The 24,530-nt window shown below is 48.4% G+C and overlaps 3 protein-coding genes across 4 annotated transcripts in view; 1 reads left to right on the top strand and 2 right to left on the bottom strand.

Moving 5' to 3' along the window:
- Positions 1-3,873, bottom strand: part of dmtn (dematin actin binding protein) — a 21,038-nt gene extending 17,165 nt beyond the window's left edge. Inside the window, 1 exon segment of the mRNA XM_083929542.1 lies at positions 3,759-3,873. The gene's annotated coding sequence lies outside the window, so the exon portion shown is untranslated.
- A 3,410-nt stretch (positions 3,874-7,283) lies between these two features.
- On the top strand, positions 7,284-10,741 carry pbdc1 (polysaccharide biosynthesis domain containing 1). The gene is made up of 6 exons (XM_083930470.1): positions 7,284-7,318; positions 8,473-8,538; positions 8,875-8,934; positions 9,315-9,455; positions 10,268-10,379; positions 10,506-10,741. The coding sequence occupies exons 1-6, from the start codon at positions 7,289-7,291 to the stop codon at positions 10,604-10,606; spliced, it is 510 nt and encodes a 169-aa protein (XP_083786596.1). The 5' UTR covers positions 7,284-7,288; the 3' UTR covers positions 10,607-10,741.
- Positions 10,742-16,085: 5,344 nt separating this feature from the next.
- Positions 16,086-24,530, bottom strand: part of xpo7 (exportin 7) — a 31,341-nt gene continuing 22,896 nt past the window's right edge. For both annotated transcript variants that reach the window (XM_083930465.1, XM_083930466.1), the window contains 13 exons: positions 24,068-24,148; positions 23,357-23,420; positions 23,119-23,227; positions 22,738-22,844; positions 21,856-21,944; positions 20,925-21,032; positions 20,622-20,704; positions 18,707-18,921; positions 18,281-18,419; positions 18,026-18,183; positions 17,207-17,305; positions 16,942-17,069; positions 16,086-16,220 (listed from right to left, as the gene is read on the bottom strand). In XM_083930465.1, coding sequence (XP_083786591.1) covers positions 16,127-16,220; positions 16,942-17,069; positions 17,207-17,305; positions 18,026-18,183; positions 18,281-18,419; positions 18,707-18,921; positions 20,622-20,704; positions 20,925-21,032; positions 21,856-21,944; positions 22,738-22,844; positions 23,119-23,227; positions 23,357-23,420; positions 24,068-24,148 — 1,474 coding nt within the window. In that variant the 3' untranslated portion in view covers positions 16,086-16,126. The remainder of the gene's footprint in view (positions 16,221-16,941; positions 17,070-17,206; positions 17,306-18,025; positions 18,184-18,280; positions 18,420-18,706; positions 18,922-20,621; positions 20,705-20,924; positions 21,033-21,855; positions 21,945-22,737; positions 22,845-23,118; positions 23,228-23,356; positions 23,421-24,067; positions 24,149-24,530) is intronic.

Raw genomic sequence — 24,530 nt, 5'->3', positions numbered from 1 at the left:
CACACGTTTATGCTCCTAGAGGACACTTTAACACACGGTTATGCTCCTAGAGTTCACTTTAACACACGTTTATGCTCCTAGAGGACACTTTAACACACGTTTATGCTCCTAGAGGACACTTTAACACACGTTTATGCTCCTAGAGGACACTTTGACACACGTTTATGCTCCTAGAGGACACTTTAGCACACGTTTATGCTCCTAGAGGACACTTTAGCACACGTTTATGCTCCTAGAGGACACTTTAACACACGTTTATGCTCCTAGAGGACACTTTAGCACACGGTTATGCTCCTAGAGTTCACTTTAACACACGTTTATGCTCCTAGAGGACACTTTAACACACGTTTATGCTCCTAGAGTTCACTTTAACACACGTTTATGCTCCTAGAGGACACTTTAACACACGTTTATGCTCCTAGAGGACACTTTGACACACGTTTATGCTCCTAGAGGACACTTTAGCACACGTTTATGCTCCTAGAGGACACTTTAGCACACGTTTATGCTCCTAGAGGACACTTTAGCACACGTTTATGCTCCTAGAGGACACTTTGACACACGTTTATGCTCCTAGAGGACACTTTAGCACACGTTTATGCTCCTAGAGGACACTTTAACACACGTTTATGCTCCTAGAGGACACTTTAACACACGTTTATGCTCCTAGAAGACACTTTAGCACATGTTTATGCTCCTAGAGGACACTTTAGCACACGTTTAGACTCCTAGAGGATACTTTAACACACGTTTAGACTCCTAGAGGATACTTTAACACACGTTTATGCTCCTAGAGGACACTTTAGCACACGTTTATGCTTCTAGAGGACACTTTAACACACGTTTATGCTCCTAGAGGACACTTTAACACACGTTTAGACTCCTAGAGGACACTTTAGCACACGTTTAGACTCCTAGAGGACACTTTAACACACGTTTATGCTCCTAGAGGACACTTTAGCACACGTTTATGCTCCTAGAGGACACTTTAACACATGTTTATGCTCCTAGAGGACACTTTAACACACGTTTATGTTCCTAGAGGACACTTTAACACACGTTTATGCTCCTAGAGGACACTTTAGCACACGTTTATGCTCCTAAAGGACACTTTAACACACGTTTATGCTCCTAGAGGACACTTTAACACACGTTTATGCTCCTAGAGGACACTTTAGCACACGTTTATGCTCCTAGAGGACACTTTAACACACGTTTATGCTCCTAGAGGACACTTTAACACACGTTTATGCTCCTAGAGGACACTTTAACACACGTTTATGCTCCTAGAGTTCACTTTAGCACACGTTTATGCTCCTAGAGGACACTTTAACACACGTTTATGCTCCTAGAGGACACTTTAACACACGTTTTTGCTCCTAGAGGACACTTTAACACATGTTATGCTCCTAGAGGACACTTTAACACACGTTTATGCTCCTAGAGGACACTTTAACACACGTTTATGCTCCTAGAGTTCACTTTAGCACACGTTTATGCTCCTAGAGGACACTTTAACACACGTTTATGCTCCTAGAGGACACTCTAACACACGTTTATGCTACTAGAGGACACTTTAACACACGTTTATGCTCCTAGAGGACACTTTAACACACGTTTATGCTCCTAGAGGACACTTTAACACACGTTTATGCTCCTAGAGGACACTTTAGCACACGTTTATGCTCCTAGAGGACACTTTAACACACGTTTATGCTCCTAGAAGACACTTTAGCACACGTTTATGCTCCTAGAGGACACTTTAACACACGTTTATGCTCCTAGAGGACACTTTAACACACGTTTATGATCCTAGAGTTCACTTTAGCACACGTTTATGCTCCTAGAGGACACTTTAGCACACGTTTATGCTCCTAGAGGACACTTTAGCACAAGTTTATGCTCCTAGAGGACACTTTAGCACACGTTTATGCTCCTAGAGGACACTTTAACACACGTTTATGCTCCTAGAGGACACTTTAACACACGTTTATGCTCCTAGAGGACACTTTAACACACGTTTATGCTCCTAGAGTTCACTTTAGCACACGTTTATGCTCCTAGAGGACACTTTAGCACACGTTTATGCTCCTAGAGGACACTTTAGCACAAGTTTATGCTCCTAGAGGACACTTTAACACACGTTTATGCTCCTAGAGGACACTTTAGCACACGTTTATGCTCCTAGAGGACACTTTAACACACGTTTATGCTCCTAGAGGACACTTTAACACACGTTTATGCTCCTAGAGGACACTTTAACACACGTTTATGCTCCTAGAGGACACTTTAGCACACGTTTATGCTCCTAGAGGACACTTTAACACACGTTTATGCTCCTAGAGGACACTTTAACACACGTTTAGACTCCTAGAGGACACTTTAGCACACGTTTATGCTCCTAGAGGACACTTTAACACACGTTTATGCTCCTAGAGAACACTTTAACACACGTTTATGCTCCTAGAGTTCACTTTAGCACACGTTTATGCTCCTAGAGGACACTTTAACACACGTTTATGCTCCTAGAGGACACTTTAACACACGTTTATGCTCCTAGAGGACACTTTAACACACGTTTATGCTCCTAGAGGACACTTTAGCACACGTTTATGCTCCTAGAGGACACTTTAACACACGTTTGTGCTCCTAGAGGACACTTTAGCACACGTTTATGCTCCTAGAGGACACTTTAGCACACGTTTATGCTCCTAGAGGACACTTTAGCACACGTTTATGCGAGGACACTTTAGCACACGTTTATGCTCCTAGAGGACACTTTAGCACACGTTTATGCTCCTAGAGGACACTTTAGCACACGTTTATGCTCCTAGAGGACACTTTAACACACGTTTATGCTCCTAGAGGACACTTTAACACACGTTTATGCTCCTAGAGGACACTTTAACACACATTTATGCTCCTAGAGGACACTTTAACACACGTTTATGCTCCTAGAGGACACTTTAGCACACGTTTATGCTCCTAGAGGACACTTTAACACACATTTATGCTCCTAGAGGACACTTTAACACACGTTTATGCTCCTAGAGGACACTTTAACACACGTTTATGCTCCTAGAGGATACTTTAACACACGTTTATGCTCCTAGAGGACACTTTAGCACACGTTTATGCTCCTAGAGGACACTTTAGCACACGTTTATGCTCCTAGAGGACACTTTAACACACGTTTATGCTCCTAGAGGACACTTTAGCACACGTTTATGCTCCTAGAGGACACTTTAAGCTGAATTTCGTCACAGGTTGATTAGTGTCAGACTCAGGTGTGAACACAGAGTCAAGTATTAGCATCTGTGTAGTATTGAGTTTGTGTCTGGGAGCGTCAGCAGCCTGAGAGCTTACTGTCTGACAGTCTCCTTATCTCACACACACACACACACACACACACACACACACACACACACACACACACACACACACATCCTATTCTTTATGTGTTTACTGTAGAGTCTGTTTAATAATAATAATAATAAAACAGTGTTTAAAGCAGAAACACTGATGGAAAATCATAATAACGCTGTCTTATTATTATTATTTCTGATCTGATCAAACACATGAACCGAAGCTCCGACAGGGAAATAAACATCAGCTCCATAACCCCGAGGAAGAGGAGGAGGAGGATGAAGAAGAGCACAGGCTCCATAACAGTGAGGATGAAGAGCAGCGTGTGCGGCCGCTCCTGCTGCAGGATGAGCTCTGATTCCACCGGAGAGACAAGAAGCAGCGGCTCTTACCTCAGACCGCCGAGAACCACACACGGGCCGCCTCAAGGACACGGCCGGGACCGGGCGGGACACCGGGCAGGACCCGAGGAGGACACCGGGAAGGAAACAGGGCGGGACACCGAGCAGGACCGGACACGACCGGGCAGGACACCGAGCAGACGGGGAGACGCTCCCGCGAGACACCGAGGGGAGGAGGCGGGGATATGAGATGAGGCTGCGGCTCCACAGGCTGAGGCTGCTGTGAGGAAGAGGAGGAGGAGGGGGGGGGGAGAGGAGGAGGAGGGGGAGGAGGAGGAGGAAGAGGGGAGGAGGAGGGGGAAGAGGGGGGGAGGGGAGGAGGAGGAGGAGGCGGGGGAGGAGGAGGAGGAGGAGGGAGGGGAGGAGGAGGAGGAGGAGGAGGGGAGAAGGGGGGGGGGAGGAGGAGGAAGAGGAGGAGGAGAGAAGGGGGGGGAGGAGGAGGAAGAAGAGGAGGAGGAGGAGGAGGAGGAGGGGGAAGAGGGGGGGTAGTGAGGGGAGGAGGAGGAGGAGGAGGAAGAGGAGGAGGCGGAGATATGAGATGAGGCTGCGGCTCCACAGGCTGAGGCTGCTGTGAGGAAGAGGAGGGGGAGGAGGAGGAGGAGGGGGAGGAGGAGGAGGAGGAGAGTCGACTGTGATGACAGAACAGTGAACAAAAACAGCTGAGTTATGATTTGACATCATCAGGTCTGAGCTGCAGAAACATGAGTCAGCATCAGAGACAGAGATTATTATTATTATTATATTTATAATTTTTATTTATTATTATATCTCAGCATGTGTGGATGCAGCTCATGGATCCTGGGGCTTTGCCTCTGTGGACTTGTTTCCTTCCTCAGTGACTTCTGTCAGAGATGTTGACGATGATCCCCATCAGCCTCCAGCTCTGCCTCTACAAAAGAGGGCGTGTTGGGCCCATTCAGGACTTCCTCAGAGTCCTTCCACCGCCCCATGACCTCATCAGCTGAGGTCACCAGCGTCCCGTCCTGACTGTAAACAGCTTGGACGGTTCCCCGTGTCCCCCTCCTGAGGTGCTGAATGGTGGTCCAGAAGCACCTCGGTGCCCCCCAAAGTCCTTCTCCAGGACTTGTGTGAACTCCTCCCACACCCGCTGCTTTGCCTCTGACCCAGCAGAGGCTGCAGCCCTTCAGACCTGTGGGGACCTCAGAACCACCTCCGGAGTCTTCTGGGAGACCAGATCCTGAAGGCCTCCTTCTTCAGGGGGACCCCTGACCCCCGGGGTCCACCACGGTGGTCCAGGGTCCCCGCCCCTTGAGGCACCTGAGACCTTGAGGCCACAGCTCACCGCTGCAGCTTCAGCAGTGGAAGCTTTGAACATTGCCCGCTCCGGTTCGATGCCCCCGACCTCCACAGGGACGCCAGAAAAGCTCCTCCGGAGGTGTGAGGTGAAGGTCTCTGGGACAGGGGCCTCCTCCAGACGGTCCCAGTTCACCCGCACTACTGGTTCGGGTTTACCCGGTCTGTCCAGAACCTTCCCCATCCTCTGACCCACTCATCCCCAGATGGTGATCAGCTGACAGCTCTGCCCCTCTCTTCACCCGAGTGTCCAAAACATCCGGCCTCAGATCAGATGAGACCATCACAGACTGGATCCTGGACCTTTGGCCTAGTGTGCTCTGGAACCAGGTCCACTTCTGAGCCTCCTTCTGTTCCAACATGGTGTTTGTTAAAGAGGATCCAGGACCAGCACACAAGTCTAACACCAGACGCTGGGGTTCAGATCAGGGAGGCCGTTCCTCCCAATCAGCCTCTCCAGGTGTCTCCATCGTTGCCCACGTGGGCGTTGAAGTCTCCCAGCAGGACTCTGGAGTCCCCTACTGGAGCCCCATGCAGGACTCCATTCAGGGTCTCCAAGAAGGCCCCAGACTCTGAACTGCTGTTCGCTGCATCTGCACCAACAACAGTCAGACTCCCCCCCCCACCACCCGCAGGCGTAAGGAGGCCACCCTCTGGTCCACCGGGGTGAACTCCAACACCGCGGCGCTCAGCCGGGGGTTTGAGAGTCTCCCCACACCCACCCGGCCCCTCACACCCTGGGCCCCTCCAGAGAAGACCAGGGTCCAGCCCCTATCCAGGAGCACGGGTCCAGATCCAGACTGTGTGTGGAGGTGAGCCCCCCCAGATCTAACTGGGAGCTCCACCTCCCTCACAAGCTCCGGCTCCTTCCCCCACAGAGAGGAGACGCTCCACGTCCCCAGAGCCTCTGCTGCCCGGGTCTGGACCCTCCAGGCCCCTCACCCTCACTGCCCCCCGTGCAGCAGCGCCCCGACCCCAGAGGGTCCTCCTGTGAGTGGTGGGCCCACAGGATGGAGAGGAGGAGGATCGTTTTGGGGGGGATCCGTGGCAAACCCGGCCACCAGGCGCTCTCTGGCGAGCCCTCGGTCTGGGCCCGGCTCCAGACGGGGCCCCGGGCTTCCTCCTCTGTTTTGTCTCTTTGTGGTTGTTTTGAAAAACAATCACAACATGTTAGTTTATTTTTTTTATTGGTAAATTTTACTTAATAAATAAACATTTTCACGAATAATAAAGAAGAACGAGTAACTGGCCCTTTAAGGACGTGACGTCACCGAGTGGCTGCGTCAGAAACAGAGATTTTAAAAAACGAAGATGTTTCACTTTGTTCAGAAACGGTTTAAATAACTTTACTTTCTGTAAAAGAATGAGAAAATAAAAACAGAATAAATGGAAAACATAACATAAATAAATCTAAATAAAAAAGAATACATGTGAAAATATAAGAATAAAGACAGAAACAGCAAATCTAATGAAAAACAAATCAATATTAATAAATAAATTAAAATATAAAATATTTACAGGTTAATGTGAAAATAAAAACATTTACATTTTTTAATATAATTTTATGTTTATTTAATGTTTCACTTTTATTCCTTTTTTTGTTTGTTCATCTTTTTATTTCCAACCTTTTTTTTTACTGGTTTATTATTTTGTTTATTCATCTATTTTCATTCTTTTATTTATTAATCTATTTTCATTATTTGGCATTAATCAGAATCAGAAATACTTTTTAAATTACAATTATTTAAATACTTTTATTATTTAATTTAATTATTATGACTCCACGTTAATATTTTTTTTATTTTTTATTGAGTCATTTAAATGTACAAAAATAAAATAACAGCACATTGGTGACAAAATAACTGGATAAATAATAAAAATAAATAATTAAATAATAAAAATAAATAATAAAAATAAATGAATAAATAACCCTAAAAAGAGTACAAAAAAACAACCAAACAAAAAACAGACAATAAATAAATATTTTAACGAAAATAAAATAATTATAAACAAAGAAATAGTTCAAACAGGACAATTTTTTCCTAATGTTTCATTAAGTTTTTACTCATTTTAATATTTATATTTTATTCTCTGTTGTGTTTTTTTTCTTTACTTCCGTGTTTGAGAGACCACATAGAACGCGCATGCGCACTCGTAGTGTCAGCTCTTCCCCTGAAACTGCAGAGACGATCTTTGTCTGACACAAAATGGCGTCCGATGACGTGCTGGCCTCTCTGGTGAGACTCAAACACGTAAAAACAGGAACTAACGCGATGTTTTAACTTCTGTTTGTGTTTTAAATGTTTGTTTTTCTGCTGCGTCACTGACGAAACCGTCACGAGGCTGAAAAATACATAATATTAAAGTTAAATCACGATATTAACGAGCTAATTATGCTAATGCTAACAGGCACGTGCAGGGAAAACACACTGTGACGTGTTTATAAAATGACATCACGTGACTGAAACCGGACTTAATTATGTTTAAATTATAAAGTTTAAACCTGAAGCTGCGTTTGTTTAGTTTATGATTTTATTAATTTTAATATCGAACACGGTTCCGATCCACAGACAGGGAGCAGTTTCACTGTGACACCGACGCTGCACTTCCGGTTATAGTTGTTTTCATTTTAAAATTAAAAACATTATAATTATATAAACATTTTGGTGTTTGCAGAAAAACTAAATATATGAAAATAATCTAGAAAAATTAATAAATTCAACAAATTCAGTATTTTATGTGTAAATAATTAATAATAATTCTTCCTTTGAGTCTGTTTTGTTCAAATGTTCTAAAAAACAATAAACTTTAAATCATAAACACTGAAAATTATTGAATTTGATTCATGAGATGTAATCTCTAATAATTTCCTGTCATTTTGTGTTTCACGGCTCTGAGGAGGAAAAGTGCAAATGACGTATTTTTATTATAAGATTTAATAATTTCTTTCCACTTTAGTGCAATAATTTCATGTTTCTGCTCATTTCTGTCAAAAACAAACACATTTAACTTTTCTGATTTTACTTCCTGTGAATTAGATTTGACCTGTTTTTTGACATCAACCTCACATTTATTATATACTTTAATACGAGTTTATTGTTTTTTATACTTTCTGTATTTATTTAAATAAGAGTTTGTTTTATTTTCATATTTTTATTTAACTAAGAATTCATTGTTTTATTTATTTAACTAAGTTCATTTTTTTTACTATATTTAGTTTATATAATAATAGTAATAATTATAATATAAATAATAATAATAATATTGTAACTAAATGCTGTATATTTGTATGTTTATTTTGATTTTAATAAGAATTTATTGTTTTAAGTTTAAATAATATTAACAATAATAATAATGCTGTAACTAAATGCTGTGTATTCTGGGTTCTCAGGGGGTGGAGGGAGCTTCAGCAGCGGCTCACGCTCTTTCTCTTCCAGCCGACGCTTATGGAAACGACGTGAGTTCACTTTTGATTTATTTTGTTTGATTTATGTCGACTTTTCAAAACCAAACATTAGAGACGCAGCCGTCGATGCCTGCGTCACATCACAACCCGCTTCCTTCATCAGCAGCAGGATCCAAACGTCCTTCAGTCGCATTTTAATGTTTTTAAAACTTATTTAACTGTTTTATTTTAACGTCATATAACGTCAGCTCATGGAAATGTAGAAATAAATCAATGACTCTGAGTTAACTGAGTTAATGAGATCAAACGTCGTAAGAATGTTTAAATGAATGTGTTTCCCAGCATGCACTGGGCCGACCTCTGACCTGTGTGTGTTTCCTGTTCCAGCCTCGACTGGAGGTCATGTGGGCGATGAAAGCGTACAACCACGCCGAGGTTTACTTCAACGTAAGAAACAAACAAACAAACAAACACGTCAACAGAAGAGTTTCACTTCTTTAACGCAAACGAGAGAAAACTCGAGTTTAAACGTGTTTAAGGTTTGAAAAGAGCTTAAAATTGTCTCTGCGTCTCCTTCAGAATAAAAGCCTCAGAGCCTGAAATTAAAAACAGTCTTTTTCATGTAAATGTTTTATCGATCGCAGCAGTGAAGTGCTGGAAAAGCTTTAAAGTGACTTTGACCTTTGAACTCTGTGCTTCTTAACCAGCGTTTTGTTTCTGTGCATTAATTTATTTATTATATATAAACGTGTCGTAAACATGAACGTGTGAACGTTTAGATTAAAGCACAAACCTCTGAAACTGAAACTCTCTCGTTGCGTCTTCAGCTCATTTCGTCCGTCGACCCAAAATTCCTGAAACTGACGAAAATGGACGATGAGATTTACGCCTCGTTCAGAGAAACGTTCAAAGACCTCGACGTGAAGCAGCTGAAGGCCGACGACCTGAAGTCCGACCAGGCCAAAGAGGTGAGTCCCAGAGTCAGAGTCAAAGATGCAAAGAGTCTGAGATTCAAAGAGCCTGAGAGTCAGAGACGAAGAGTCTGAGAGTCAAAGAGACAAGGAGTCAGAGTCAGAGATTCAAAGACTCTGAGTCAGAGATTAAGAGTCTGAGAGTCAGAGATTCAAAGAGACTGAGAGTCAGAGATTCAAAGAGACTGAGAGTCAGAGATTCAAAGAGACTGAGAGTCAAAGAGACAAGGAGTCTGAGAATCAGAGATTAAGAGTCTGAGAGTCAAAGATTCAAAGAGTCTGAGAGTCAGAGATTAAGAGTCTGAGAGTCAAAGATTCAAAGAGTCAGAGATTAAGAGTCTGAGAGTCAGAGATTAAGAGTCTGAGAGTCAGAGATTAAGAGTCTGAGAGTCAAAGATTAAGAGTCTGAGAGTCAGAGATTAAGAGTCTGAGAGTCAGAGATTAAGAGTCAGAGATTCAAAGAGTCTGAGAGTCAAAGATTAAGAGTCTGAGAGTCAGAGATTAAGAGTCTGAGAGTCAGAGATTAAGAGTCTGAGAGTCAGAGACAAAGATTCAAAGATGTGCATGTCTCTCTGTGTGCCTGTGTGTGCGTGCGTGTGTCTGTGTGTCTCTCTTGCGCGTGTGTGTGTCTGTGTGTGTCTGTTCGTGTGTCTGTTCGTGTGTGTGTGTGTGTCTGTTCGTGTGTGTGTGTGTGTCTGTTCGTGTGTGTGTCTCTGTGCGTGTGTGCGTGTCTCTGCGTGTGTGTGCGTGTGTGTGTGTGTGTGTGTGCGCGTGCCTCTGCGTGCCTGCCTCTGTGTGTGTGTGTGCAGCTGTGGCGTCCCTTCTGTAACCAGTTCCAGGGGCTCATTGAGGACTTTAACTACGGGACTCTGCTGCGTCTGGACTCCGCGGGCGGCTACAGCGAGGAGAACTCCATCTTCGGTGCGTGTGGACGCGACGACGCCGCCTCACAGATATTATAACTATATAACTGTTATATTATAAATTATTTTATTTATTAAATATTTAATAATCAGACGCTGACGCAGCACTTTTCTCCGCCCGCAGCCACCAGGACGCAGTTCTTCGCCGTGGAAATCGCCCGGAACAGAGAAGGTCACAACGGCGCCGTGTTCACGTCCGGACGCTCGCAGCGCTCGGACGCATAGACGAGGCGACGCACGCGGAGCTCAACGCACGTCCTCTGCTCTGGTTTCACGCTTTTTTTATTTACTGTAAAGTTTTTTTGTGCCAATCTTCAGAAATGTTTGTTTTTGTTTCGTGAGAAAAATAAAAAGTTTTACTGAAAATCGTTCGACTGTTGATTTAAAGAAGCTTCAACTGGAAAAAAGTCAACATCAACACAACTCCTGGTCCTGGTCCTGGTCCTGGTCCTGGTCCACACGTCTCTGACACACTGGTGGAAGTCTGGGACAGAGCCGAGGGAGTGGCAGACCGGGGTGGTGGTTCCTGTTCAGAAAGGGGGACCAGAGGGTGTGAGCCAGTTCCAGGGGGATCACACTCCTCAGCCTCCCTGGTAAAGTCGACTCCAAGGTGCTGGAAAGGAGGTTGGTCCTGTAGAACCTCAGACTGAAGAGGAACCAGGTGGATCCAGTCCTGGACCTGGACCAGGACCAGCTCTGCACTCTCCAGGACCCTGGAGGGGGTCTGGGAGTGTGCCCATCGGGTCTACATGTGCTTTGTGGATCTGGAGAAGGCCCATGACCGGGTCCCTGGAGATACTGTGGGAGGTGCTGGGGGAGTCTGGGGTGAGGGGGTCACTCCTGAGGGGGTCCAGTCTCTGTACCCCCAAAGAGAGAGCTGAGTCCGGATCCTGGGCAGTGAGTCGGAGTGGTTCCCGGTGGGGGTCGATCTCCTCCAGGGGGGCACTCTGTGCCCAATCCTGTTTGTGGTTTTCATGGACAGGATATGGAGGCGTAGTGGTGGTGGGGAGGGGCTGCAGTTGGGTGGGCTGAGGATCTGGTCTCTGACGTGGTCCTGATGGCGTCGTGGGTCAGGGACCTTCAGCACTCACTGGATCGGTTCACAGCCGAGTGTGAAACGGCCGGGATGAGGATCAGCACCTCTGAATCTGAGGCCGTGGCTCTCAGCAGGACACCGGGGGATTGTTCCTCCGGGTCTGGAACGAGTCCTGACCCCAAGTGAAGGACTTCAAGGACCTCGGGATCTGGTTTACGAGTGAGGGGACGATGGAGCAGCGGGGGCGGAGCTGCAGTCGCTCTACCCTCAGTCCTGGTTCCTACCCTCACCTGTGGTCCTGAAAGCTGGGTCAGGACCCAAAGAACCAGGTCCAGGTCAGGACCCAAAGAACCAGGTCCAGGTCAGGACCCAAAGAACCAGGTCCAGGTCAGGACCCAAAGAACCAGGTCCAGGTCAGGACCCAAAGAACCAGGTCCAGGTCAGGACCCAAAGAACCAGGTCCAGGTCAGGACCCACAGAACCAGGTCCAGGTCAGGACCCAAAGAACCAGGTCCAGGTCAGGACCCAAAGAACCAGGTCCAGGTCAGAACCCAAAGAACCAGGTCCAGGTCAGGACCCAAAGAACCAGGTCCAGGTCCAAGCGTGTGAAGTGTGTTTCCTCAGGAGGGGGTCTGGAGTCTCCCTTAGAGAGAGGGGGAGAAGTTCAGCATCCGTGAGGAACTCGGAGTAGAGCCGCTGCTCCTTTGTGTTGAAAGGAGCCAGTTGAGGTGGTTCAGGATCATCTGGTCTGGATGAACCCTGGGCGCCTCCCTAGGGAGGTGTTCCAGGCACGTCCAGCTGGGAGGAGGCCTCGGGGAAGACCCAGGACCAGGTGGAGAGATTAGATCTCCACACTGGCCTGGGAACGCCTCAGGATCCCCCAGTTAGAGCTGGTTAATGTGGCCCGGGAAAGGGAAGTTTGGGGTCCCCTGCTGGAGCTGCTGCCACCGAGACCTGATCCAGGATCAGAGGCTGGAGCTGCTGCCCCTGAGACCTGATCCAGGACCAGAGGCTGGAGCTGCTGCCCCTGAGACCTGATCCAGGATCAGAGGCTGGAGCCGCTGCCCCTGAGACCTGATCCAGGATCAGAGGCTGGAGCTGCTGCCCCTGAGACCTGATCCAGGACCAGAGGCTGGAGCTGCTGCCCCTGAGACCTGATCCAGGACCAGAGACTGGAGCCGCTGCCCCTGAGACCTGATCCAGGACCAGAGGCTGGAGCTGCTGCCCCTGAGACCTGATCCAGGATCAGAGGCTGGAGCTGCTGCCCCTGAGACCTGATCCAGGACCAGAGGCTGGAGCTGCTGCCCCTGAGACCTGATCCAGGACCAGAGGCTGGAGCTGCTGCCCCTGAGACCTGATCCAGGATCAGAGGCTGGAGCTGGTCCCCTGAGACCTGATCCAGGATCAGAGGCTGGAGCTGCTGCCCCTGAGACCTGATCCAGGACCAGAGGCTGGAGCTGCTGCCCCTGAGACCTGATCCAGGATCAGAGGCTGGAGCTGCTGCCCCTGAGACCTGATCCAGGATCAGAGGCTGGAGCTGCTGCCCCTGAGACCTGATCCAGGATCAGAGGCTGGACCTGATCCAGGACCAGAGGCTGGAGCTGGTCCCCTGAGACCTGATCCAGGATCAGAGGCTGGAGCTGGTCCCCTGAGACCTGATCCAGGACCAGAGGCTGGAGCTGGTCCCCTGAGACCTGATCCTGGACCATGATTGTGAATAAAACTCTTTACACTTTTGTAAAAATCAATGAGGTTTATTTGCAGTCACAATGTTTACACGACACGGAGCAGACGTGGATCAGCTGCTCGCTCTGGACCCGACACGTTCACATCAGGACACGACCCAAGAGACGCCACGAACACCTGCGGGCGCCGCCGCCGCGCTGAGGGACGAGCACGGGGAGCAGCAGCATCGCACAGAGTAACACACGCCGCTAACAGACGCCACTTCCTGCTAACAGACGCCACTTCCTGCTTCTCTTTACACGGTTCTGACGGTTCCGGTCCGTTCTTCAGGAACTCAGAACTAAACTTCCTTCAAAAAGGAGCCCCGAAGGCCTCGGCCCGCGGGTTCGACGCCCTCCCTCCCGCCCGCCCTCTCCGTTCGCCGAGGCGGCAACGTTCGAGCTCCGCCGTAGGGTTCGCAGCACCATGGGACGCCACACACACACACACACACACACGCGCAAACACACACACACACACGCAAACGCAAACACCCAAACACACACCAAAAAAACTTCCGCAAGACCGAAAAAAAAAGGGGGGCAGTCCCAAAAACCGGGTCCGAGGAATCCAGAGTGTAAACAAAATGGCGGCGACTGCACCGGCCTACCAGAGGGAAAATGTAGCTGTGACCATGTTGCTTACACGTCCGACAGACGAGCGAGTGTGCGCACGATACTGGGACGCCAACGAGACTGGGAACGCCAACGAGACTGGGAACGCCACCACCATCGCCAACGAGACTGGGAACGCCACCACCATCGCCAACAAGACTGGGAACGGCACCGCCAACGCAAACGAGACTGGGAACGCCAACGCCAACGAGACTAGGAACGCCACCACCAACGCAAACGAGACTGGGAACGCCACCACCGACGCCAACGAGACTGGGAACGGCACCGCCAACGCTAACGAGACTGGGAACGCCACCACCATCGCCAACGAGACTGGGAACGCCACCACCATCGCCAACGAGACCGGGAACGCCAACGCCAACGCCACGTGTGGGCGGAGCCGGGGCGACCTCAGGGGGCAGTTCTGGTGTTTTTTCGACCCCGTCGCTTCTTCTTCAGATTAAAGTCGCAGACGAAGAATATTTTTATAACTCAAGTTAAAAACGTCAAATTCTTCTTCTCTGATTTTTTTATCGTGAAATTATTGAAACAATAAAGAAACGATTTTAGGACGAAACAAGGAAACAAATCACGAACCCGAGGGGGGGGGGGCTTGATATTTGGAGGAAAGTCGCAGATTTACGAGATTAAGAAGTCGCAAATCTACGAAAAAAAATGTCCGATTTGTGAGATCAAAAAGTAAATCTACACGGAAAACGTAGAAAATCGATGAGAGAAAGTCGCAGATTTACGAGAAAAAAGTTGCAGATTTACGATAAAAAATTCGCAGATTCACAAGATTAAAAAGTCGCAAATGATGAGAGAAAGTCGCAGATTTACGGGATTTAAAGTCAGAAAAAGTGTTTTTCTCGCCGGTTGAATCACCGCGGCCTTCACTTCACTTTAGGATCGACGGACGTGGAACCACTGACGGACACAAACGACCACGACACTCAGGAACAAACAGGAAGTGATGAGGAACAAACAGGAAGTGATGACGAACATGAGGGACATGACGAGTGCGGCCGCTCGTCCACTGAGCTTCATCTGTGACGTCATCAAACCTCGTCCTTCGTTCTTACTTTTCAACAAGGAGAGAAAACAAAACACGGGTTTCTGACTTTGAATCTCGTAGATCTGCGATTTTTTTTCTCGTAGATTTGCGACTTTTTAATTTCGTAAAACTGCGACTTTTTTCGTAGATTTGCAACTTTTTTCTCGTTAATCTGCGACCTATAATATTATTTACTACTGTTAATTAAAAGTCTGACTGTTTTTTCTCGTAGATTTGCGACTTTCTAATCTCGTAAATCTGCGACCTTTTCTCAAACATCTTCGTGATTAAATTATTTTAAATTCACCGTCTTATGTTAAACTGAAAGTCTTGATTTCAGGCGTCGTCTCTGATTTGATTGAATTTAAATCCAAACAGCTGATTTATGATTATTATTATTTATTAACGTAGAAAATGATTTAATTAATAAACTGATAATCTGAATCGGCATCAGCTGATCGGTGCGTTTCCATGACAACAGCACGTTTGATTAAAGACGAATGAAACGTTTTCAGCTTCACTGATGTAACGAGAGGCGACGCAGCGAGGGTCGAACACAACAGCAGACCTTTCCCTTTGAGCCGCCGCCAGGCACCGGCACCACCGCCACCGTGAGTGCCGCCGCCACCGTGAGCACCGCCACCGTGAGCACTGCCACCACCGCTGTGAGCGCCCCTGACGTGAGTGCCGTGGTCGTTTACGCGTCTGCAGCCAGAGACTTGAGTGAAATGTACAACATGAACGCTCTGCTCCCGCTCCCTGTGAGTGTGTTTCCTGTCGCCCCTCCCCCTCGGCGCCCCACACACACACACACACGCCTGCACTAACTCACTACACTGTAAAAAGCTCAGTCACACGTTTGTTTTTTTGTGTTTTCTTCCTCGACTCGTCGTTGTGTTTTAAATCGATCGTTAGAAACATTGTTCAAAATGTTACGAAAAAAAATGTACACGTGGGATTTTGTGTGTGTTTCTATACAAGGCAGGCAGAAGCGGTTACTACGGTTACCGGCGCTTGTCCCCCTCCTCGCCATCACCCCCCCCCCCTCACCGTCAGGACGAGTTCGACCGTCGCGTTAAAATAGATCTGTATATATTTATATATGCTCATATCAAAAAGGGGGCGGGGGGAGGGGCGCGTCCGCCGGGCTTAACCGACGGTCCCGAACGTGGCGTCGGGGTGACGAAGTGACCCCCGGGCATCCGGGCCCAGGGAGGAGGGGGGAGGGAGGGTGATGCAGAGGGGGGAGGGGCTGTGGAGCGGCGAGGGGGCTCGGTCTGCGGCGGCGCGGCGCTGGGACTCGTCCCGTTGGAATGTCAGCTCATCATGTCGTTGCTGTTGACGCCGTAAGTCGAGTTCTTCATGCTGTCGTTCACTTCCCTCCTGAACACAGAGAGGTTCTGGGTAAACCTGCACACACACACACGGGGACACGCACGCACACACACACAGGGACACAGACACGGACACACACGCACACACACACACAGGGACACACAGACACGGACACACACGCACACACAGGGACACACACACACGGACACACACACACAGGGACACACAGACACGGACACACACGCACACACACACAGGGACACACAGACACGGACACACACGCACACACACACAGGGACACACAGACACGGACACACACGGACACACACACACACACAGGGACAGACACGGACACACACACACACACACAGGGACAGACACACACGGACACACACACACACACGTTATATTAAAGACTTTTAAAAGAATGTTATTTGGACATTTTAATTTTTTCTTTAAGACTAAATAATGTTTTATTTCATCCTGACTGAACAGAGTCGGAGCTTCACACTGAACATCTTCCGTCTCACGCAGGTCGAGTTTTAACATCAACAAAGTCACGAGGTCATGTGACCTCGATGACCCCGGCGTGAGACAGAAGAGAGTCAGTGTGAAGCTCCGCCTCTAACTGTAGTTACATTCAGACTCTTAAAGAGCTGATCAGTCAACGTAGAAACAGTTAAAACATTTAAACTCAGGGGTTCTGTGTGACACTGCTACACACACACACACACTCTCCTGGGGGAACATGTGTGTGTGTGTGTGTGTGTGTAATAGATAGTAAAGTAAGCGTCACCTGTCCCGGTTCTTCGTTAGTAGATTTCTCTCGATTCCTTCCATCAGGTTCTCGAAACATAAGTGCATCGCCTGCTGCTTCTCTGGAGGCTGACTGTTAACGATGCTGTTCCTCAGGTCAGCAAAGTACTGCACAAACACGCACACACACACGCACACACACAGGGACACACAGGGACACACACACACAGGGACACACACGCGTTAGACTTCACGTCACACACAGAAGCATCAGAACTCAAAGTGCTTCACAGTGAGGTTGAAACCTTCTCGTTGAGCAGGATGAGGCCCAGCAGAGGCCGGGACATGGACCACTGGTTCCTACAGTCCTCGAAGATGATGATGTTCAGCACCGTGGAGAGCATCTGCACCACAACAACAACAACAACAAGGGATCACACCTTCTTCTTCTGTGGTGGTCTCAGAATATTAGGGCGCCCTCCCACTGTTCCTCCGTGCCGCGCCCCAGCACGTGTCACAGCTAAAGTCTGGTTCCTTTGACCAGTGTGAGTGCAACCGTACCACGTCTAGGAGCGGCACGCTTGCCGTCCACGGCCCGTTTGGGAGAGGTGGGCTTTAGTAAAGCACGTTTGCACGTGTACGAGCACGAGCGCGCGCACGTGTACGAGCACGAGGCCTACGGCGGCTCTGAGGTCATTTCCTGTGCGCCTGTTGGGACGTAGAAAAAAGAAGGAGGGACCATGCGCGGACATTTCAAACAATGGCGGTGAAAGGTTCACGTTGGTGTGATGCGGAGGTGGAGTGTTTACTGCAGATTTGGTCGATGAAAAGATTCAAAAACAGTCGACAAGACGCACAAAAACTCCGAGGTCTACGGAAAGATCTGGAAACAAAGCCACGCATCGCCATGACGTCATCAATGCGTGTGACGTGTTACGGCGTGATGACGTATAGGCAGCAAGAAGCATTCTCCGAGGCCCAGGTAGTGTGAGTACAAACGGGCCTGGAGGGGGGGACAAGGACCCTAAAGCACGGGGCACGGGACGGAGGCACAGTGGGAGGGCGCCCTGATTCATTAATGGGATCAGACCGGTGGCTCCCGGACCAGAACAGAATAAACGGACCTGCTGGATCATCTCCGGGTGCTGCTGCATGATGTGGAGGAAGCGGTCGTCCGTCGCCATGGCAGCGGGGCGCTTCTTGGTGGAGCGAGACAGCTGCTTGAACAGGTAGGTGACGATGTGGTCCAGACTGGAGCAGCAGCCCGTGCACACCATGGTATCTGCAACACAAACACACACACACACGCACGTAAGCGCCGCCCTCACGTGCACACGCACACACACAAACGTGACCTGCTGCAGGGGCGGTTCTGTTACCGAGCGCCGTGAGCCCCTCTGATATCGACGACAGGATGTACATGACCACGTGGGGCTCCAGACTGGCGATGAAGTTCATGTGGTCCTGGGTCAGAACCTCCAGCAGGGAGTAGAAGGACTGGCTGAGCTTCGGGTAGTCCTGCAGGGAGACGGGTCAGAGAGAGAGACGGGTCAGAGAGAGAGACGGGTCAGAGAGAGACGGGTCAGGGAGAGAGAGACGGGTCAGAGAGAGAGAGACGGGTCAGAGAGAGAGAGACGGGTCAGAGAGAGAGAGACGGGTCAGAGAGAGAGACGGGTCAGAGAGAGACGGGTCAGAGAGAGACGGGTCAGAGAGACGGGTCAGAGTATAATACATACATGCATTTTAAAGTTAATGTGTGTGTGTGTTAATATAAAGTTATGTGTCATTGAAGGTGAGCGGCGCACCAGCAGGTCGCTGTGGGGGATGGACAGCAGCAGCTTGATGAAGGTCTGTAAGGCGTTGTCGAGGGCGTCGTCGCCGTAGAGACGGAAGACGCCGAAGTTGACGTAGTTGCCGCTGAGCACGGCCTTCAACATGGCGAAGCACACGCTCACGCCCTTCAGCTTCACCCCGTACACCTGCTCCTTAGGCACCTCGCCCAGCGTCAGGATACGGTTTCCTGCCCCGAGGGAGAGGAAGAGGAGGAGGAGGGGGAGGAAGAGGGGGAGGAAGAGGAAGAGGAGGAAGAGGAGGACGTGAAGGAAAAGGAGAGGAAGACGTGAAGGAGAGAGGAAGAGGAGGAGGAGGAGGAGGAGGAGAGAGAGGGGGAGGAGGAGGAGAGAGAGGAGGGGGAGGGGAGAGGAAGAGGAGGAGAGAGAGGAAGAGGAGGAGGAGGAAGTGAAGGAAGAGGAGAGGAAGAGGAGGAGGAAGAGGAGGACGTGAAGGAGAGAGGAAGAGGAGGAGGAGGAGGAAGAGGGGGAGGAGGAGGAAGAGGAGGGAGAGGAGGAAGAGGAGGGGGAGGAAGAGGAGAAGGGAGAGGAGGAAGAGGAGGAGGAGGAAGAGGGGGAGGAGGAGAGAGAGGAGGGGGAGGAAGGGGAGGAGGAGAGGAAGAGGAGGGAGAGGAGGGTGAGGAAGAGGAGAAGGGAGAGGAGGAAAAGGAGGAGGAGGAAGAGGAGAGGAGGAGGGGGGAGAGGAAGAGGAGGAGGAGAAGGAAGAGGAGGGGGAAGAGAAGGAGGAGGAAGAGGAGAGAGAGGAGGAGGAGAGGAAGAGGAGGGGGAGGAGGAGAGAGAGGAGGGGGAGGAAGGGGAGGAGGAGGAGGAAGAGGAGGGGGAGGAAGAGGAGAAGGGAGGAAGAGGAGAAGGGAGAGGAGGAGGAGGAAGAGGGGGAGGAGGAGGAGGATGAGGGGGAGGAGGAGGAGGAAGAGGGGGAGGAGGAGGAGGAAGAGGGGGAGGAAGAGGAGGAGAGGAGGAGGGGGGAGAGGAAGAGGAGGAGGAGAAGGAAGAAGAGGAAGAGGAGGGGGAAGAGAAGGAGGAGGAAGAGGAGAGAGAGGAGGAGGAGAGGAAGAGGGGGAGGAGGAGGAAGAGGAGGAGGGGGGAGAGGAAGAGGAGGAAGAGGAGGAGGGGGGAGAGGAAGAGGAGGAGGAGGAGGAGGAAGAGGGGGAGGGGGGAGAGGAAGAGGAGGAGGAAGAGGAGGAGGGGGAGGAGAAAACGACGTTAAATAAGAACAATTTAAAACATTTCAGACTCTTTTTTTAAAGGTGATTAAGAATTAAAATAAAAACATATAAAGATTTTTTGAGAAAACGTTTAAAACATATTTTTTTAGAGACTTTAATGTGTTTAAAATTTCATTTAAAGTCACTAAAAACTTCTTTACTTAATATACTTAATTATCATTATGTAAAGAAAATTATAGGACACTAGGATTTTTTTTAAGAGACCTTTTAAACAAGTTTATTAAAGAAATCGTTTAGACTTTTAAAAAACATTTCTAAACACATCTTTTATATTAAAGTGTTTAGTTTTGAGCCCCCGGGGCCTCCGTACAGACTCAGACTCTACCGTAGGTGGTGATCATCTTGATTTAATAAAGTGTTTAGTTTTGAGCCCTCTGGGCCTCCGTACAGCAGAGGCTCAGTTTACCGTAGGTGGTGATCATCTTTAACCTTAAAGTGTTTAGTTTTGAGCTCCCGGGGCCTCCGTACAGCAGAGGCTCAGTTTACCGTAGGTGGTGATCATCTTTATATTAAAGTGTTTAAGTTTGAGCCCTCTGGGCCTCCGTACAGCAGAGGCTCAGTTTACCGTAGGTGGTGATCATCTTTATATTAAAGTGTTTAAGTTTGAGCCCTCGGGGCCTCCGTACATTAGCCCCTCAGTTTACCGTAGGTGGTGATCATCTTGCTGGTTTCCCTGAACAGCAGGATGCCGTTGGGCGACGACACGTCGAACTGAAGCCTCTGAGACCTGAAACACACAGAACACACACACGTTACTCATCCATCCACAGACTCTGATCCCTGTCGGGGTCCTGGGGGCTGGAGCCGGTCCAAGCTGACACCAGTGAGGCGGGTCCACCCTGGACAAGACCCGGGTCCACCCTGGACAGGACCCGGGTCCACCCTGGACAGGACGCCAGTGCCAGCCACCCACCCACACACACCCACACGCCTCCAGGTGTGTTTACCTGTTGTGCACCAGCTCAGCCATCAGTTTGAGGACCGGAGTGGTGCATGCTGGGTCGTGGTACCAGAGCTCGATGGCTCTCTGCAGGATGGGCATGTAGGCGGGATATCTGCAGGGAGTTAAGGGCGCTCTGTGACGAGACGGATGACAGAGGAGAAGGGACGCTCGCTGTGTTTCACGTTTACAGGACTCTGGTGTTTCCACTGACGCAGGTTAATGATGAACCTCAGAGAAATACATCATTTAAAGTTCCAGTCTGTGAACTCATAGTTAACTTCATTCATTTTAATACGCATCTATTTATGCATTTGTGCAAACGATACTCTTATTTTGAAAGGGTGTCAGGTCAGGAAAGGATCCTTAAACGGCAGAAAAAACAGTTAAATCAAATTGACTTGACGTTCAAGGTGCCCCCCTGATATAACGGAGGGAAACACTGGATTATTAGTCATTTCCAGGCCTGAGTTCCTGTTTTTAAAGATATAAATTCACTGTAAAGTCAACTAAAATATATTTAAATGTGACTAAAATATATTTAAATGTGACTAAAATATATTTAAATGTGACTAAAATATATTTAAATGTGACTAAAATATATTTAAATGTGTCTTCAGGTTCATTCTCCTCTTCTCTTTGTTGCAGTAACTAAATTTTTCTGTGAGAAAGTTTTTAAGGTAAGCTGTTCTGCTCTGACTACGCTGTGTGTGTGTGTGTGTGTGTGTGTGTGTGTGTGTGTGTGTGTGTGAACCATCTGGCCACGCGGCCCAAGTTTTTCACATGTTTGAACGTTGGTTCTGTTTTGTTTGGACCGGGAACTCTTATTTTGAAAGGGTGTTGGGTCAAACGGCTCCTGTTTGGATCTGACGCTGTTCAGAAAACACATTAAATCAAATGAACTGATATAAGATAACAGGGGGGGGGGCTCAGGATACATCCAGTCGAACAGCATCATGAAGCTCGTCTTGGCGTTGAAGGCGAACGCGATTCCTCGAAGGTCTCGCACCAAACCCACCAGCGTCCTCTGCAGGAAACCACAGAAGAAGAGACAACGTGTTAAAAACACAGTTTCATCACAAACGAGACGAGAACGGGACGAACTTTTACCAAAGGTTAGAAATCTTTTCTTCTCCTGAGTCTGTCGTGGTAGGATAAAGGTGGTACTGATGCTTTAAAGTCCTTTTGTGCGTGTGTGTGTGTGTGTGTGAGTGTGTCCCTGTGGGTGTGTGTGTGTGTGTGTGTGTGTGTGAGTGTGTCCCTGTGGGTGTGTGTGTGTGTGTGAGTGTGACCCTGTGTGTGTGTGTGTGTGAGTGTGTCTCTGTGTGTGAGTGTGTGTGTTTGTGCGTCTGCGTGTGTCTCTGTGAGTGTGTGTGTGTCAGTGTGTCTCTCTGTGTGTGCGTGTGTGTGTGTGTGTATGTGTGTCTCAGTGTGTCTGTCTCAGTGTGTGTGTGTGTGTTTGTGAGTGTGTCTCTGTGTGTGAGTGTGAGTGTGTGTGTGTGTGTGTGTATCTGTCTGTGTGTGTGTGTGTGTGTGTGTGTGTGTGTGTGTGTCTCTGTGTGTGAGTGTGAGTGTGTGTGTGTGTGTATCTGTCTGTGTGTGTGTGTGTGTGTGTGTGTGTGTGTGTGTGTGTGTGTGTGTGTATGTGTGTGTATCTGTCTGTGTGTGTGTGTGTGAGTGTTTGTCTCTGTGTGTGTGTGTGTGTGTGTGTGTGTGTGTGTGTCTCTGTGTGTGAGTGTGAGTGTGTATGTGTGTGTATCTGTCTGTGTGTGTGTGTGTGAGTGTTTGTCTCTGTGTGTGTGTGTGTCTGTGTGTGTCACCTTTGCTTCCTGTTCGTTGAAGGTGTTCGTGCTCAACATCTGAGCCACAGTTTCAAACGCAGCTGTCAGAGGCAACATGAACTGTTCAAACTGGTCCTCGTCCTCACCTGCAGCACACGCACGGACGCACAAACACGTGCACACAGACACACACACACAGTGACACACACACACACACACAGAGACACACACATGCACGCACACAGTGACGCACACACACACAAAATTTTCTTTAAAGTCCTAAAAAATTACAGTATTAATAACAAATCTAAATTATTTCTTTGATGATGTCTGTTAAAGGTCCTGTATGTAGACGAGTGTGTGTGTGTGTGTGTGTGTGTGCTTCTGTGTGTGTGTGTGTGCGTGTGTGTGTGTTTGTACCCAGATCCACCATCAGCAGGCGCCCCAGAGCCGTGTAGAAGGTGGTCCGACACCTCATGTCGCTCAGATTGGACTGGTTGTTGACTCCCAGGAAGGAGAAGTGCTCGCTCTGAAACACACAACAACAGGTCAACAACAACGACAACAACAACAACAACAACAACACACACACACACAGCACGTCAACAACAACAGGTCGTCAACAACAACAACCCGTCTCTGAGGGGGCGGGACTCACTGTGTGGTTATTCAACATGAACTGGACGGCGCTGAGCTTCACCAGCTTCCTCACGCTGCTGTACGTGCAACAGGTAGTCAAGGAAACGTTCACACACACAAACACGCAGTCATTAAAACACACACGTGTTCTGGACGCGCCCGAAGCTCGCTGAATTCTGGTCCGATACATTCCTAACCCTCAAACCGTTTAAAAGCCCACCTCTCCCAAACGGGCCGTGGACGGCAAGCGTGCCGCTCCTAGACGTGGTACGGTTGCATCACACTGGTCAAAGGAACCAGACTTTAGCCGTGACACGTGCTGGGGCACGGGACGGAGGCACAGTGGAGTGGAGTGAGCCCTTATTTATGATTTACAGAGACCCAACAATTCCCCCGTAGAGTACGGTGGCAACAAAAACCTCGTCGGACAGACGCAGCTCTGTGGAGGACGGACACTGGACAGAGATGCAAGCAACCAAAGCGTAACAGTAACTAGAATAATATCAGCGGCCTGTTTCCTAGAAGACGGGTTATAAATAGTCTCCTACGATGTCGTGAATGACCCGTCGTAGATGCAGCCATCTTGTTTCCTGTTTTTGGCCTTTTGTTACTTTTTCCCCGACATTGTAACTGAAGCGCTGATAACTTGCGTGTGACGTCGTTCTGAGGAAACGCGGCGTAAACTCTGCCTAAAGCTGCGTAAAGAGACGTTGTCATTGAGGAAGGATATCCCAGAGAGAGGTCGTTCAGTAGTTGGAGTGTCTTGGAGGTGATGGGTTCACACTGGCCCCAGTACTTCAAGTTTGTGATGCTGAAAGACACAGACGGGAGTTTACAGGCACGTTAGCACAGACGACACTTCCTGTTTAAAGAAAAGACACTTCCTGTTTAAATAGGACACTTCCTGTTTAAAGAAAAGACACTTCCTGTTTAAATAAGACACTTCCTGTGTGAATAAAAGACACTTCCTGTTTAATAAAAGACACTTCCTGTTTAAATAAGACACTTCCTGTTTAAATAAGACACTTCCTGTTTAAAGAAAAGACACTTCCTGTTTAAAGAAAAGACACTTCCTGTTTAAAGAAAACACACTTCCTGTTTAAAGAAAAGACACTTCCTGTTTAAAGAAAAGACACTTCCTGTTTAAAGAAAAGACACTTCCTGTTTAAAGAAAAGACACTTCCTGTTTAAAT

This window comes from Echiichthys vipera (assembly GCF_963691815.1).
Source record: "Echiichthys vipera genome assembly, chromosome: 16".
NCBI lineage: Eukaryota > Metazoa > Chordata > Actinopteri > Perciformes > Trachinidae > Echiichthys > Echiichthys vipera.
The sequence above is the reverse complement of the archived record's forward strand: the minus strand, read 5'-3'. Positions and strand labels throughout refer to the sequence as shown.

Bases quoted from the DNA above. Each gene is read 5' to 3' on its own strand.
- pbdc1 (XM_083930470.1), top strand. From the start codon at position 7,289: ATGGCGTCCGATGACGTGCTGGCCTCTCTG. The intron at 9,456-10,267 runs GTGAGTCCCAGA...GTGTGTGTGCAG, and splicing joins AGTCCGACCAGGCCAAAGAG to CTGTGGCGTCCCTTCTGTAA. The intron at 10,380-10,505 runs GTGCGTGTGGAC...CTCCGCCCGCAG, and splicing joins CGAGGAGAACTCCATCTTCG to CCACCAGGACGCAGTTCTTC.